General features: G+C 35.9%; 1 protein-coding gene across 4 annotated transcripts in view; it reads right to left on the bottom strand.

Moving 5' to 3' along the window:
* The window catches only part of VWA8 (von Willebrand factor A domain containing 8), a 369,162-nt gene that overhangs the window by 123,106 nt on the left and 231,852 nt on the right, over window positions 1-14,204 (bottom strand). For all 4 annotated transcript variants that reach the window (XM_082602373.1, XM_082602374.1, XM_082602375.1 and 1 more), the window contains exons 27-30: window positions 10,470-10,578; window positions 9,502-9,640; window positions 6,750-6,949; window positions 465-575 (exon numbers count right to left, since the gene is read on the bottom strand). In XM_082602373.1, the coding sequence (XP_082458499.1) occupies window positions 465-575; window positions 6,750-6,949; window positions 9,502-9,640; window positions 10,470-10,578 (559 nt within the window). The remainder of the gene's footprint in view (window positions 1-464; window positions 576-6,749; window positions 6,950-9,501; window positions 9,641-10,469; window positions 10,579-14,204) is intronic.

Raw genomic sequence — 14,204 nt, 5'->3', positions numbered from 1 at the left:
TTGGTTAGCCAAAATGTTTACTAGTTTAATTTAGTTAATAAGCTAAAACGTTTATTTATCTAGTAAATACAATCAGCTGTTGCACTCATAGGTTCATTACATAAATCCAAACATAAACTCATAACTGGAAAACTATTAAAGTGACTATTAAAGTTCATGTTAGGGATTTGTCATGAATACCACACTCAAATGGCTCATGATGTCCTATTATTGTGAGTTGCATCCTGACAAGTCTTCATGTGACTGTGATGGATACAAAAAGAAGCCATTGATATTGAATTATATATGTATCTATGTCTACCTATTTGTATCATATTAAAATTTACAAGTGCATAATAAGAGAATTCTCTTGTGCATTATAGCAAACAAAAGGCACTACAAGGGATGGGCAGGCACGCATTTTTACAGTTAGAAAGCTATGGAAAATCCTTGGCAATTTGCTGGACAAGTTGGGTATTTCTTACAGCTTCCTCCTTGCTCCACCAGGAAGTTTTCTTAAGTGTAAACTCTTCTGAAGGTAAGATGAGACGATGAAGGGCTTGGCTAGTGGTATCCAACAACAGGATGACATTGCTCTGGAAATAAAGAGAACAGTTTGTTTGTTTCCTTGTTTGTTTGTTTGTTTCCTTGTTTATTTATTTATTTATTTAGCAGCAGCCTCTTGGCAGCCTGGGAATAAAGGGAATAGCGATAACTAAACCAAAGGGAAGATGACAATATTGAAATATTTAAGAGACACCATGAAGACACTAAATGTTTTTCCCTAATACAGAATTTAAAGTATTAGATGGTTTAATGAAGATATTTCTAATTATGTAATGCAGAATCTTCTCTTTGAAGACTTTATCTTAAAACCATCACCTTGTAAATATAGGCTAGCTTAACCATGATTTCTGTTTTATTACATACAAATGAGGAAATTAAGAGAATTGATAATTTTAAAAGCCCATTTACTTTTATCAAAATTACACTTAAAGAATGTTCTGTTAAAAACTCTCTTACACTGTGCAGAACTGAATCTCATTTATTCTTTTCACAAAGCCAGGTTCAACTCAGAAAATATGTACCTGTTATAAAGATGGGTTAGCAAGAAAATATCAAGAACCCCAAGAACCTAGCTAGTAATGAGTGCTTCATCTTGACATTCACTAAGCTTGAGAACTTTCATAGCTGGTGCTGTAATAACTACAGACAAGAGATTGCTCCAGCAGCATTAATCACAGTTATGCAAATGAAGTAATAATCCCTCAGTAATTAGGAGGACTTTTTCAAGAAAAAAAATTTTTTTTAAATTAACCTTAGGCATTAAAATAAGTGAACAGAAACACATGAAATAAGAATTTAAAATTGAGAAAGCCAAAAAAGATTAAATATTTTAAAGAGATGCCAAGAAGTGGGCTTTTTTCATTAAAATTTAAAGACATTTGAAGATTAGACTAACAGGTTTACAAAAAGGCACCAGAAAGTTGTTTGTCAGGCCTTGTTATGCAATTGTCTTTTCTTTCTTTCTTGTTTTTGTTTATTTTGTCTTATTTATTTTGTTTTGTTTTAAATTTGGGGCCCCTTCAGTTATCCTAATCCTTATGAACTTTTCATTTCAAGAACTTTCTTTGGGGAAAATAAAATCACAAAGCACCTGAAGAATTAATACATATTTTGCAAAATATATACAAAACATGAAAAGTCTGTTCATTTGTTCCATAACATTTATTGAACAGCTTATATTTAAAGCACAAAGGAGAATACAATGATGAATTAACCATGACCCTTGCCCTTTATTACTTGATCCAGTTAGAGAGAAATAAAAAGAAATGTAAGTAGAGTAATGATTCATCTGCAAATCTGAGACCTCATAGTGTGGTTTCAATTTATTTTACTAGTCAATTTTACTGAAGTGCTCAAGAATTAAAGTAGTATTTGTTCCAAAGTCTCCTTTATTCCATATACTCTGAATCTTGGCTGTATTAAAAAATTCTACCAAGCATATTGACAATGCTTAAATTTTTCCATAAACACTCTTAGAATGCATCATTCTGTATAATATGCAACTCTCCATTAAGAATGTGTGTTAGTAATATTCTTTTTAAAATCAACATGTCATATAAGAAGCACCATTTCTGGCATTTGAAAGTTTGAAAATGATGAAAACCTTAAGGAAAACCCTTAAAGTTTTCCTTAAGAAAATGTATTAATAAGTTAAAAATTTACAGTCTCTATTCTAGATTAAATCTTTTTTGAGTAAGCTTTTTTTAAAGGAGAAACTCTCTCTTATGATAAATATGTACAACATTAACATGAATTGTTAGCACTTAAGCAATTTGGGGTAATATTAACTTTTCTAAGCAACAGAAAGTCCTAAAAATAATGTTTGATCCCAAAATATGATTAAGTAGAAGAATAAGCAGATGATTAAACAGATATGATTACACAGAAAAATGAGTATGGTTTTGCATTTTTCTTCCCTTTTAGGGTCTAATACTTATATACTCATAACTTTGCATAAGTGAACTGAAAAACTGTATCTTCCTAAGTAACAGAAAACATATATATATATATATATATATGTTTATATACACACACATATATATATTTCCAGCCGCTGCTGTATTTAGAATTAGTTCTAGAAGCAATTGGCAACATGAAGGAGTTCTGTTGCTCCATCCTTTTAGATGTTAATGGTTTCCTTCTGTAAATGACTAATGATATATTCTGTCTGAGTCCAAAAATAGAATTCTGCATCACACATGAGTACATGTAACTGTGGTTTTGGCTCTCCTTTAAGGGGGGCAGGGAGGAGAAGCGAGTGAGCAATTTTATTATGTTTGTATTTGACTGGGAGAAAAGTAACCTCTGGATGACCTCAATGTCCTAAAGTCTGAAGTTCTAAACTTTGTACAGATGTAATAAGTAATCTCATGGGGCGGGTGGGGGGAGGAGGCTTTATTTTTAGGCATGGCAAAATTTCCCTTTCCTCACTTAAGATTTTATTTTAGCCAGGAATTTTTGAACAACTTCTTAAACTAACCAGGGAAATGTATCCGTTGCCAAGCTTTATAAAGACAAGGGAGAGATGAATTAATGGAAGTACTTCTCTACAATATTTTAGCTCCATTGTCAGGGCAGAATGGGGGAGAAGGAACTGATGGCAGTGCACACATTTTTTATTCGATTACAATTATTTATCATTTGTTAAATTTTACAGTTACATGCTGTTCATTTGGAATTAAGGAGGTCTTATATCCTAGCAGGGACATAATATAAAACCGACAGCTGATACATCCTCTCTGGGAAAAGAAGAGGCAGTTCAGAGTACAGGTAGCGAAAGTATCCTGATAAGCTGTGCGTGCCTGCTCAGGGCATTGAGGTACCCTTCTGGAAAACTGTTGAAACTGGTCCAAGGGATAAGCCAGGTAGCATGCAAGAATGCCAGGAGGGAAAGTGCGGGCTGTGCAAGTCAAGCACATCTTTACATTGAAAAACAGATTTTCTTTGATGAAAGTCCTTATAAGTGAGCAGCGTATTGGTCAGCAATGTTGCCAGATAACTGGATCTTTTGAGAAAATAAAATACTTCCTGAGAACCTGAAAATCTTGTACTTTTAAAGAATTGGTATATGTAAATTTGACAGTTTATCTGATAGCTGAAAATCTGGCAAGATTGTTTGAATAAATACTTCAAATGTAGACTCGTATTTAAATTTGATTGGTTTCCTGAATCAAAAATCACCAAGATATGTGCTTTTTATGACAGATTCTTCTGGCTGTAGAATTCAATTCAATGGCATTGGTATTTTGTTGGAAATCTATAAAGTAAAACCCTTATTCCAATGTGATGGACACAAACCTTTATAAGCAATAGCTGGATATTGATAAATTCTGCTTCTAGGAGAAAGCCATATTGAAAAAAATTGTGAAAACCAGAAAAAGTTTTACTAACTCAGAATTTATGATAATTATTTAGGCAAAGCCTGAAGTTAAAGTTGACTTATTTACTCAACGAAATACTGCTGTATCACTTATGCAATTTTTTATTCTTGATTAGAAACAGTCTAAAAGTACTGTTTGTAGGTAACGCTTTACTCTCATAGTGTGTTTAAATACTTAACAAGTAACAACATTACATTTTTTCCATATTTTCCTATTATGAATACTTAAAAAAATTTTCAGACTATTCTTTTCCCCACGTTTCTGCAGTGAGCGACAGTATGGATGAAGTTTAATTCTGGTGACATCAATCCAATTTGGTTTGAACCTCAGTTCTACCATGTATTTACTGGGCAAATTATTTAAACTTACTGAGACTCAGTTTTCTCACATGTAAATATTGCTAAAGCTACCTCACTGGGCCTGTGGAAGAATAACACGGAATAATGTATGTAATCTTTTCCTTGGCACATTTGTCAGCATTTAATAATTGATCCTCCTCCTTGAGATATTCATCACTTGCCTTCTGGGATACCACACCCTGGTGTAACCATCTACTTCACTGGGCACTCATTTTCAGTTCCCCTTGGTTGATTCCTCCTCACCCTCTCTCATTTCTTAATATTTCATTGCCCCAGGGCTTAGTCCTCAGACTTCTCTTTTCCACCCACATTCATTCCCTTAGTGATCTCTTTCAGTTTCATGACTTTAAATAACATTTATATGCCAATGATGCCCAATGTATGTTTCCTGTTCTGACTTCTCCGTTAAACACCAGAATCATCTACTTGGATATGTTATAGGCATCTCGAATTTAATCACACATCTAATCTCCCCCTCCAAATCAATTCCTTCCTCATCTCAGTTCATGGCAGGTCTATCCTTTCAGTTGCTCAGGCCCTACATCTTAAAGTTGATCTTAGTTTACTCTCTTTCACCTCATATATCTGATCTGTTCAGAAATCCTGTTGGTCCCACCTACAAAATATATCCAGAATCCATCATTACTTATGACCGCCATCCTCCTCCAAACTGCAATGATCTCTTGCTTGGATCGTTGTAAAAATCACTTCATTAATCTCCTTCATTCTGCCTTAGTACCTAAAGACTATTCACCAAAGAGGAGCTGGAGAAATCCTTTAAAAATATGTCAGATCTTGCTTCTCCTCTGCTTGAAACCCTCTAAGACCTTCCCCTTTCCTCACAGTCAGGCTGCAGAACGTTAGAATGATTTACAAGGCTCTACACATCTGCTTCCCCACCCTTCCACCACGACCCTGACCCAACCCACTGAGTGACCTCTTTGACCTCACCTCCTTATACCCTCCCCCTCATTCAGTCTTCCCCACCACGCTTCTTTAAAGATGGAGAGCCATGTTCCAGCCTCTGGGCCTTTGAACTTATAATTCCTTTGCCTAGAACTCTCTTATTCCTGATATCTCTTCTCTCCCTCACCTCTATCAGAGCTTTGCTTAAATATCACTTTCTCAGTTAGGCAATCCCTGCCCGCCCACCCTGTTTTAAAGGCAACCTTCCTCCCAGCCTTCTATTTTACCCTCCCTTGCTTCTCATCTTCTGACTTAAGATGTAATTAATTACTTTGCTTATTGTCTACCTTTTGCACCAGAACGAAAGCTTTTGAGAACAAGGATTTTTGTTGTTTTGTTCATGGCAGTATCCCTAATAGTAGGCACATGATACATATCTGATGAATGAATAATATGCTTAGTGTACTATTTGGTACATACTAGGTGGGTAATAGGTCTGCAAAAACATTGTACTCCTTTCTATTGGATAGTACAGATTAACTTAGACCTGGAGAATTCTCATTAATTGAAACACAGACTGTCTTTTGATCTATATCTTCTGTTTGGAATTACTTTTAGCCTGACTCTGGGCATCTGTACTTTTCATTAGTGTTGTCTTAAAATAGTAGTGATGGTTGGAACTTGAGCATCATTAGATACTAAAGAATTTCAGTGTATTCCTGCAATGGCCTGATGCCCTCCCAAAATTTGTAAGCTGAAGTCCTAAGCCCCAATGTATTAGGAAATGGGGACTATGGAGATGATTAGGTCATGGAGGTGGAGTCTTCACGAATGGGATTAGTGCCCTTATAAAAGAGACACGAAAGAGATCCCTGCTCCTACTGCCATGTGAGGCTACCATGAAAAGACAGCTGTCTAGGAAGTGGGTTCTCACCAGACACTGAATATGCAAGCGCCTTGATCTTGGACTTCCCAGGCTGCAGAACTGTGAGAAATAAGTTTCTTCTGTTCATAAGCTACCTAGTCTACGGTACTTGTGTTACAGCAGCCCAAACAGACTAAGACAATTCCATTCAGTATATTTACATGGCTATCTCCACATAAAGAATGCCATTCAGGTTTCGGGTAAAATGTCATCTCCTAAGGGGAGATATCTCAGCACCCTTTTGAGTACTGTTTACCCTTTCATCTCCTCCTATCCTACCCCCATCATTCCTTAGGACCTTACCTTATTTTTATACAGCACCTATCACTACTTGAAATTGGTATTTATTTGTTGGCTTACTTGTTTGTTGTCTATCTCCCCAATGAGAATGTAAGCTTCACAACAAAGAATTATCTAGCCTCAAATGTCATTAGTGCTGAGGTTGAGAAGTCTCTACAGAGAGGAGGATATTAGCCTGCCTTGTGGTACTGATAAAATACAACTCCTGATCCCGTCCTTCAGCGCCTGTCCTCAATCTTTATGAAAGCACCTATTTTTAGTTATAGGTTGAAAAACACTCTTGCCTTCTCCTTTGCATCAGTTACCCTGGGCATAATTAGACCATGTCATTACCTGCTGCTCATGGAGAATCACTTGACCCTTGAGGGGATTTCCCAGCGGTGCCACTGTCACAAATGGGTGCCAGGCTCCACTGGCTGCTCTTGGGAAGATGTCAAAAAGGTCCACAAAGTAGCCGCTTTTCCCAGTCATATTCATAAAGTATAAGGAAACGGGATTGCATGCAACTACATAGAGAGTATTTTCCTCATTTTCTGAAAAGACAAAAAAGTGTTAATTCCATGGTCTGCAATAGATTTTCTGACTGGTCAAAAGGTCCAGTGAAAACTGAATCGTGAGACAGCACACAATCAGAGCTCAGCAGATGATTTGCAAATGGATTGATTAGGTTGAAGAGCACTTTGAGGAGCAATTTTGCACCTGCTGTTAATGTACATTGGGCCACACCTACCTATTCCTGGAAGTAAGTATCTGGTCCCCTAAGAATTCTATAACATCTCATGCTAACACCATTAAATATTTAACACTCCTCAATGTCAGGGAATTCTTCCTTGTATGAAAGTATTTTATGCCTCAATAAAAGTCTGTTCCCTCTTATTTTATTATTGGCTCAGATAGACAACAGCTGGTCAACATCTTCTATGTGCTAATCTGGCATTTTCCAGCTAGTTACTAGATCTTTAGGTTTTTCTAGTAAATAAGTAATCCCATTTTTTGTTCTTAGCTCTATGGATCTTATTTTCCAAATTATCTTTTTTCATATTTGTGTATTCATTATTAAAAAATCTCTGTCTTTTCAAACTAGTACTTGACTAGGTCCATTTTTTGAATTCTATTTCAGTGCTTCTTCAAGTTTCAAGTGCATATGCATCACCTGGGGATCTAATGAAAATGCAGATTCTGATTCAGTGGGTCTGAGGTGGGGTTTCAGACTCTGCTTTTCCAACAAGCGCCCAGAAGATGTCACTGCTGTTGGTTTCAGGGCTTCCCTTAGAGAAGCCAGGCTTTGGACTATGTTTCCCATAATCTCTATTTCTGGGAACCCTGAAGCAAGGGATTAAGCTGCTTCTGTATAATAAACGCTATTAACATCACTCATCATCCAGGTATCTATTTACAGTGGTCATATTTTCTGAATCCAAAACTAAGACACAAGATATGAAAATCTGGAAAAAAGATATAGTGTATGTGTGTGTGCATGCATATGTCATGTCTACACATAAAGACCAAATATATATAAAGATATAGAAAACTTAAATATATATAAAGATATGGTAAATTTAAATAAGCTAACATTGATAAGAAACACAAATCAACGGAAGGGCAGAAGAAGACATATTATTTAGGAGACAATGTGAACTGTGTGTGTGTGTGTGTGTGTGTGCGCGCTACAGTTCTAAATATCAGATAGAATCACACAACTTATAATTTAAGAATCTTTTTAATGCTTCTACTATCAGCACAAATAAGTTCAATTCAACATTTATTGAGCACCTTTGTACACAGTATAGGGACCAGGGAATATAATAACAGTATTAATAGAAATGTAAAAAGAAAAAGATAAATAGAAAGGTACTTCACGAACTTACAATTGTTCTCTTTAATTGCAGGCATTAAGTGCTGTTTGGTCTTTGGCTCAAATATATATAGATATATACACACACACACACACACACACACATATATGTATATTTAACCCTGATGCTACCCCAAGAAAATGTTCTTTTCTCTCACCAATACAGAATAGGTAAAAAAACAAAGAAATAAAAAACAACACAAAAACCTAGTTTGCAAATGTGGACAACACTAAAATAGAGGGTTAAATTATGTGAGGGACAGCAAATGAGTTCATTTTTAAGGACCAATTCTGACTGGCTCATGGTGGCTGGCTGCCTGGAATGCTGTGTTGAGAACTGTGAGGCTGTGACATGGTTTAATGACACTTGTCACTGGCATGGGGCAGAGGCTCACAGCATACTTACTTATAATCTCTAAATATGAGACAAGGGCAAAGTTCAAATTTTATCCGTAAGATTCATACTTATTCTCTACTAGAGAATGTAAAATATCTTAATAGGAACACCAATCTGTTACCAACAAAAACCCTGTACATTTTAAAAGCACATATTTTTACTCAACATAGCTGATGTTGGAGAAAACATCCACAGAACTTACATGAACAAAAACTTGCTTCTGAATTTTTGCCTGAATAACCTCCATTGTAGACAAGTTAGAGAATTTCTCCCTTTCCCCTGCCATCACTTCTGTTTATATCACCTTAGTAACTGCCATCAATTGAAAACTTCTGCCAAAAAGTACCCAGGGCACACTGCATGAATCAGTAGGTAATGGCAACAATCCAGAGACGTAGATGCCAAAAATTCACATCCTTTATTTGCCATACTTTACAATGAGAGGTTTAATGACTGCAAATCCTCCAGTCCTGCTTTCAAGGTTCATGCAATCACCAAACTGGAATTCGAGCCAAAAAAATCCAATGTTTTTCCCTTTTCTTTCCCTCTTCTATTTTTAGCACACGCCTGGGTGTGTTTTACTTTGCGCGACAATTGTAATGAGAAACAGACCTATGCATATAAACTCAGCAGTGCTTATGTGGATTTCACAATAGTATTTTGTTAGGTTGTTATAGGAAATCAGTTCTAAATTACACATAATTGCCATCCAATCCAAGAATGACACAGTTACTGAGTCTATCATAGACTTCTTGATGTCTAGAGATTATTTTGATCCTGCTTTTAAAAAAATCAGTGCAGGAAGGAAAAATCAAAAGAATAAACTGACATACCATGTGATGTAGCGATGTCGCAGATTAAGTTAATTTCACCCAATGGTAACTTCCAGGAGGCACATTCTTCAGTAAAGGTTTGGGATCTTCCTTCATGTCTTTCTATCGGATACTCCTGTATGTTTATAAGTGCTGGACCCTACAAAAAATAGTTATCTGAGTTAAGACATTTGTGTAGTTAGCAAAAAGTAGAAAAGCTAAAGTTCTTCCAAAATACAGATTTTCAATTCAAATATTCCACATCTTGATATGCCTCTTCTCATTTTACTGACTAGCATGACACTTATAACAATCATAATACCATATACTTGCATTTATAAATGCTTTCACATGGGCTATCTTATTTAATTTCTCACTTTCTTTTCTTTTTACTCACAAAATATAGCAGATGTAAAATCCCATAGGAGTTCTCATTCCTCCATTCTTTCCTAAGCCAAGAGCAAGTTTTGAACTTCAAGTATTGGGACCCAGAGCTGTCCAAACCAGGAGAATAATTTTTAAATACAGTTGACTCTTGAACATTGATTTGCATGCCCTTACAGTCCTTAATTAATCAAAAATGTTTGGGTTAGATATTTACTATTTTGCCATCCATGGGCGCTCACACCCCTTCTATCTAGTCTGTATCTTAGGAGCTGGAAGACTAAAAACTACATTCCTCATATTCCTATTGCAACTAGTGAATGATATTCCTTTGCCCTTTTTCATGAAAACAAATATAATGGAGTAACCGTCCTATCTGACGTTCCTGAAATACAGGATAGCTCTTAGGAATTATACTGGCCATTAGCCACTACCTACATTGAGTCCCTCAGAGGCCAGACTGGCTTAAGAATTAGAGCAGAAGTTAATCTATTCTAAAATAACATCAGAACAAGTCATTTCTGAGATTGAATGGATTTTCTCCAGGGAAGATATAGAAAAATGGATAACATTCAATATTCTAATGAAGAAATAATGATATCAACCTTTACATCTATATGATGAGTTTCTGCTGGACACAATAGTTTTTGCATTCCATTTCTTGACTGACCAATTGTCCAATAGCCCATGAAGGTCTGCTCTGGCAGAGGCAACCTGTCAAGGATTAATTTGAAGAATAAATATTTGTTCTTGTTTCCAAGTCATAGGAAAAAATAATGAGCCCTATATTACCGACCACACAAGCAAATTTGAAGAATGCTTTACTTAGAAGTGAGTTATATTTAATTTTATTAAAAGATAGTCTTTAATATGATATTTAAAATATACTTTGAAAAGAAAAAGATTTCACATTTCAGAAACTCAAAAGGTAAGGTCCTAGTCTGTTTTTACCTTAATGACAAATATAATTAGGGTTTACGTATTTTTTCCCTGAATTGGTAAATACTTAGCAATTTAATATCAAATTCCTATTACAGTATAGGAGGGATTTAGGAAAAACAATGGAGCAATCCACCAATTTTTTCATTCTATTCTCCTAAATTTGAAATCAAATAATAAATAGTACACAGTACTACCAGTCACATGCTTGTAAGTTGTACAGGGCAAGTTTCATAGGGTCTATCTTAGCACTTTGATTTTTTTTTTTTTACTTTGACTTGACATATAATATACCTACAGAAACATTCATATAAATGTGCCACTTAGTTCTGAGCATACGTGTGCGTCCAGCACCCAAGCATCACCAACATTCAGAAACTCCCATGGACCACTTCAGTCATTACCCCTACCAAGGGAGCTACTATTCTGACTTCTAATGGAATTATTCTGTGTTTAGATTCCATTTTATTTAAAGTTACATTTAAATAAAATAACTTGCGAAAACAAATACAGCAATGCTAAAATACAAAACCACAGACAAATTCTTTAGAATAAGTTTTTACTTTTTAATCATACTACATTTTCTTTGAATCTTTAAAAAAGGAACAATTAATTTGTCACTTAATTCATTATAAATTTCTTATTCCATGGTAAGTGAAGGTCAAAAATGATTCAGAGTTAAAATTCTTTAAAAATAAGGCATGTACATGTGGCTATAAATTGAAATGTATGCTTGAAAGGAGCTTGATGATCATTAAAAGAGTATATATTGATATTTAGAAAATCATTTTATTTTCAGTGAAAGAGTAATCTGACAAAATATCTCCATATACTTAATAAGACCACGCAAGGCTTAGATATTTTTTGCATAGAATACGAAACCAGAGAAGATTGGTTCAAGATGGCGGAGTAGAAGGACGTGCTCTCACCCCCTCTTGCAAGAACACCAGAATCACAACTAACTGCTGAACAATCATCGACAGGAAGACACTGGAACTCACCAAAAAAGATACTCCACATCCAAAGACAAAGGAGAAGTCACAATGAGACAGTACGAGGGGCGCAATCACAATAAAATCAAATCCTATAGCTACTGGGTGGGTGACACAAACTGGAGAACACTTATACCACAGAAGTCCACCCACTGGAGTGAAGGGTCTGAGCCCCACGTCAGGCTTCCCAATCTGGGGTTCCAGCAATGGGAGGAGGAATTCCTAGAGAATCAGACTTTGAAGGCTAGCCAGATTTGATTGCAGGACTTCGACAGGACTGGGGGAAACAGAGACTCCACTCTGGGAGGGCACACACAAAGTACGGTGTGCATCGGAACCCAGGGGAAGGAGCAGTGACCCCACAGGAGACTGAACCAGACCTACCTGCTAGTGTTGGAAGGTCCCCTGCAGAGGCAGGGAGTGGCTGTGTCTCACCATGAGGAGCTGGAAATGTTTAACAAAGATCAAGAAGAATTAAAGAACAAACAAACAGAGTTGAACAATACAAAAACTGAAATAAAAAATACACTAGAAGGAATCAATAGCAGAATAACTGAGGCAGAAGAATGGATAAGTGACCTGGAAGATAGAATGGTGGAATTCACGGCTGTGGAACAGAATAAAGAAAAAAGAATGAAAAGAAATGAAAACAGCCTAAGAGACCTCTGGGACAACATTAAATGCAACAACATTCGCATTATAGGGGTCCCAGAAGGAGAAGAGAGAGAGAAAGTACCCGAGAAAATATTTGAAGAGATTATAGTCGAAAACTTCCCTAACATGGGAAAGGAAATAGCCACCCAAGTCCAGGAACTGCAGGGAGTCCCATACAGGATAAACCCAAGGAGAAACACACCGAGACACATAGTAATCAAATCGGAAAAAATTAAAGACAAAGAAAAATTATTGAAAGCAGCAAGGGAAAAACGACAAATAACATACAAGGGAACTCCCATAAGGTTAACAGCTGATTTCTCAGCAGAAACTCTACAAGCCAGAAGGGAGTGGCATGATATACTTAAAGTGATGAAAGGGAAGAACGTACAACCAAGATTACTCTATCCTGCAAGGATCTCATTCAGATTCGATGGAGAAATCAAAAGCTTTACAGACAAGCAAAAGCTAAGAGAATTCAGCACTACCAAACCAGCTTTACAACAAATGCTAAAGGAACTTCTCTAAGTGGGAAACACAAGAGAAGAAAAGGACCTACAAAGCCAAACCCAAAACAATTAAGAAAATGGTAATAGGAACACACATATCAATAATTACCTTAAACATGAATGGATTAAATGCTCCAACCAAAAGACACAGACTTGCTGAATGGATACAAAAACAAGACCCATATATATGCTGTCTACGAGAGACCCACTTCAGACCTAGGGACACATTCAGACTGAAAATGAGGGGATGGAAAAAGATATTCCATGCAAATGGAAATCAAAAGAAAGCAATACTCATATCAGATAAAATAGACTTTAAACTAAAGAATGTTACAAGAGACAAGGAAGGACACTACATAATGATCAAGGGATCAATCCAAGAAGAAGATATAACAATTATAAATATATATGCACCCAACATAGGAGCACCTCAATACATAAGGCAACTGCTAACAGCTATAAAAGAGGAAATTGACAGTAACACAATAATAGTGGGGGACTTTAACACCTCACTTACACCAATGGACAGATCATCCAAACAGAAAATTAATAAGGAAACACAAGCTTTAAATGACACAAGAGACCAGATAGATTTAATTGATATTTATAGGATATTCCATCCCAAAACAGCAGATTACACTTTCTTCTCAAGTGCGCAGGGAACATTCTCCAGGTTAGATCACATCTTGGGTCACAAATCAAGCCTCAGTAAATTTAAGAAAACTGAAATCATATCAAGCATCTTTTCTGACCACAACGCTATAAGATTAGAAATCAATTACAGGAATAAAATGTAAAAAACTCAAACACATGGAGGCTAAACAATACGTTACTAAATAACCAAGAGATCACTCAAGAAATCAAAGAGGAAATCAAAAAATACCTAGAGACAAATGATAATGAAAACATGATGATCCAAAACCTATGGGATGCAGCAAAAGCAGTTCTAAGAGGGAAGTTTGTAGCTATACAAGCCTACCTCAAGAAACAAGAAAAATCTCAAATAAACAATCTAACCATACCCCTAAAGGAACTAGAGAAAGAAGAACAAACAAAACCCAAAGTTAGCAGAAGGAAAGAAATAATAAATATCAGAGCAGAAATAAATGAAATAGAAACAAAGAAAACAATAGCAAAGATCAATAAAACTAACAGCTGGTTCTTTGAGAAGATAAACAAAATTGATAAACCATTAGCCAGACTCATCAAGAAAAAGAGGGAGAGGACTCAAATCAATAAAATTAGA

The sequence above is a fragment of the Mesoplodon mirus genome, assembly GCF_964341445.2.
Source record: "Mesoplodon mirus genome assembly, chromosome: 17".
NCBI classification, from domain to species: domain Eukaryota; kingdom Metazoa; phylum Chordata; class Mammalia; order Artiodactyla; family Ziphiidae; genus Mesoplodon; species Mesoplodon mirus.
This window is presented reverse-complemented; position numbering and strand designations above follow the sequence as displayed.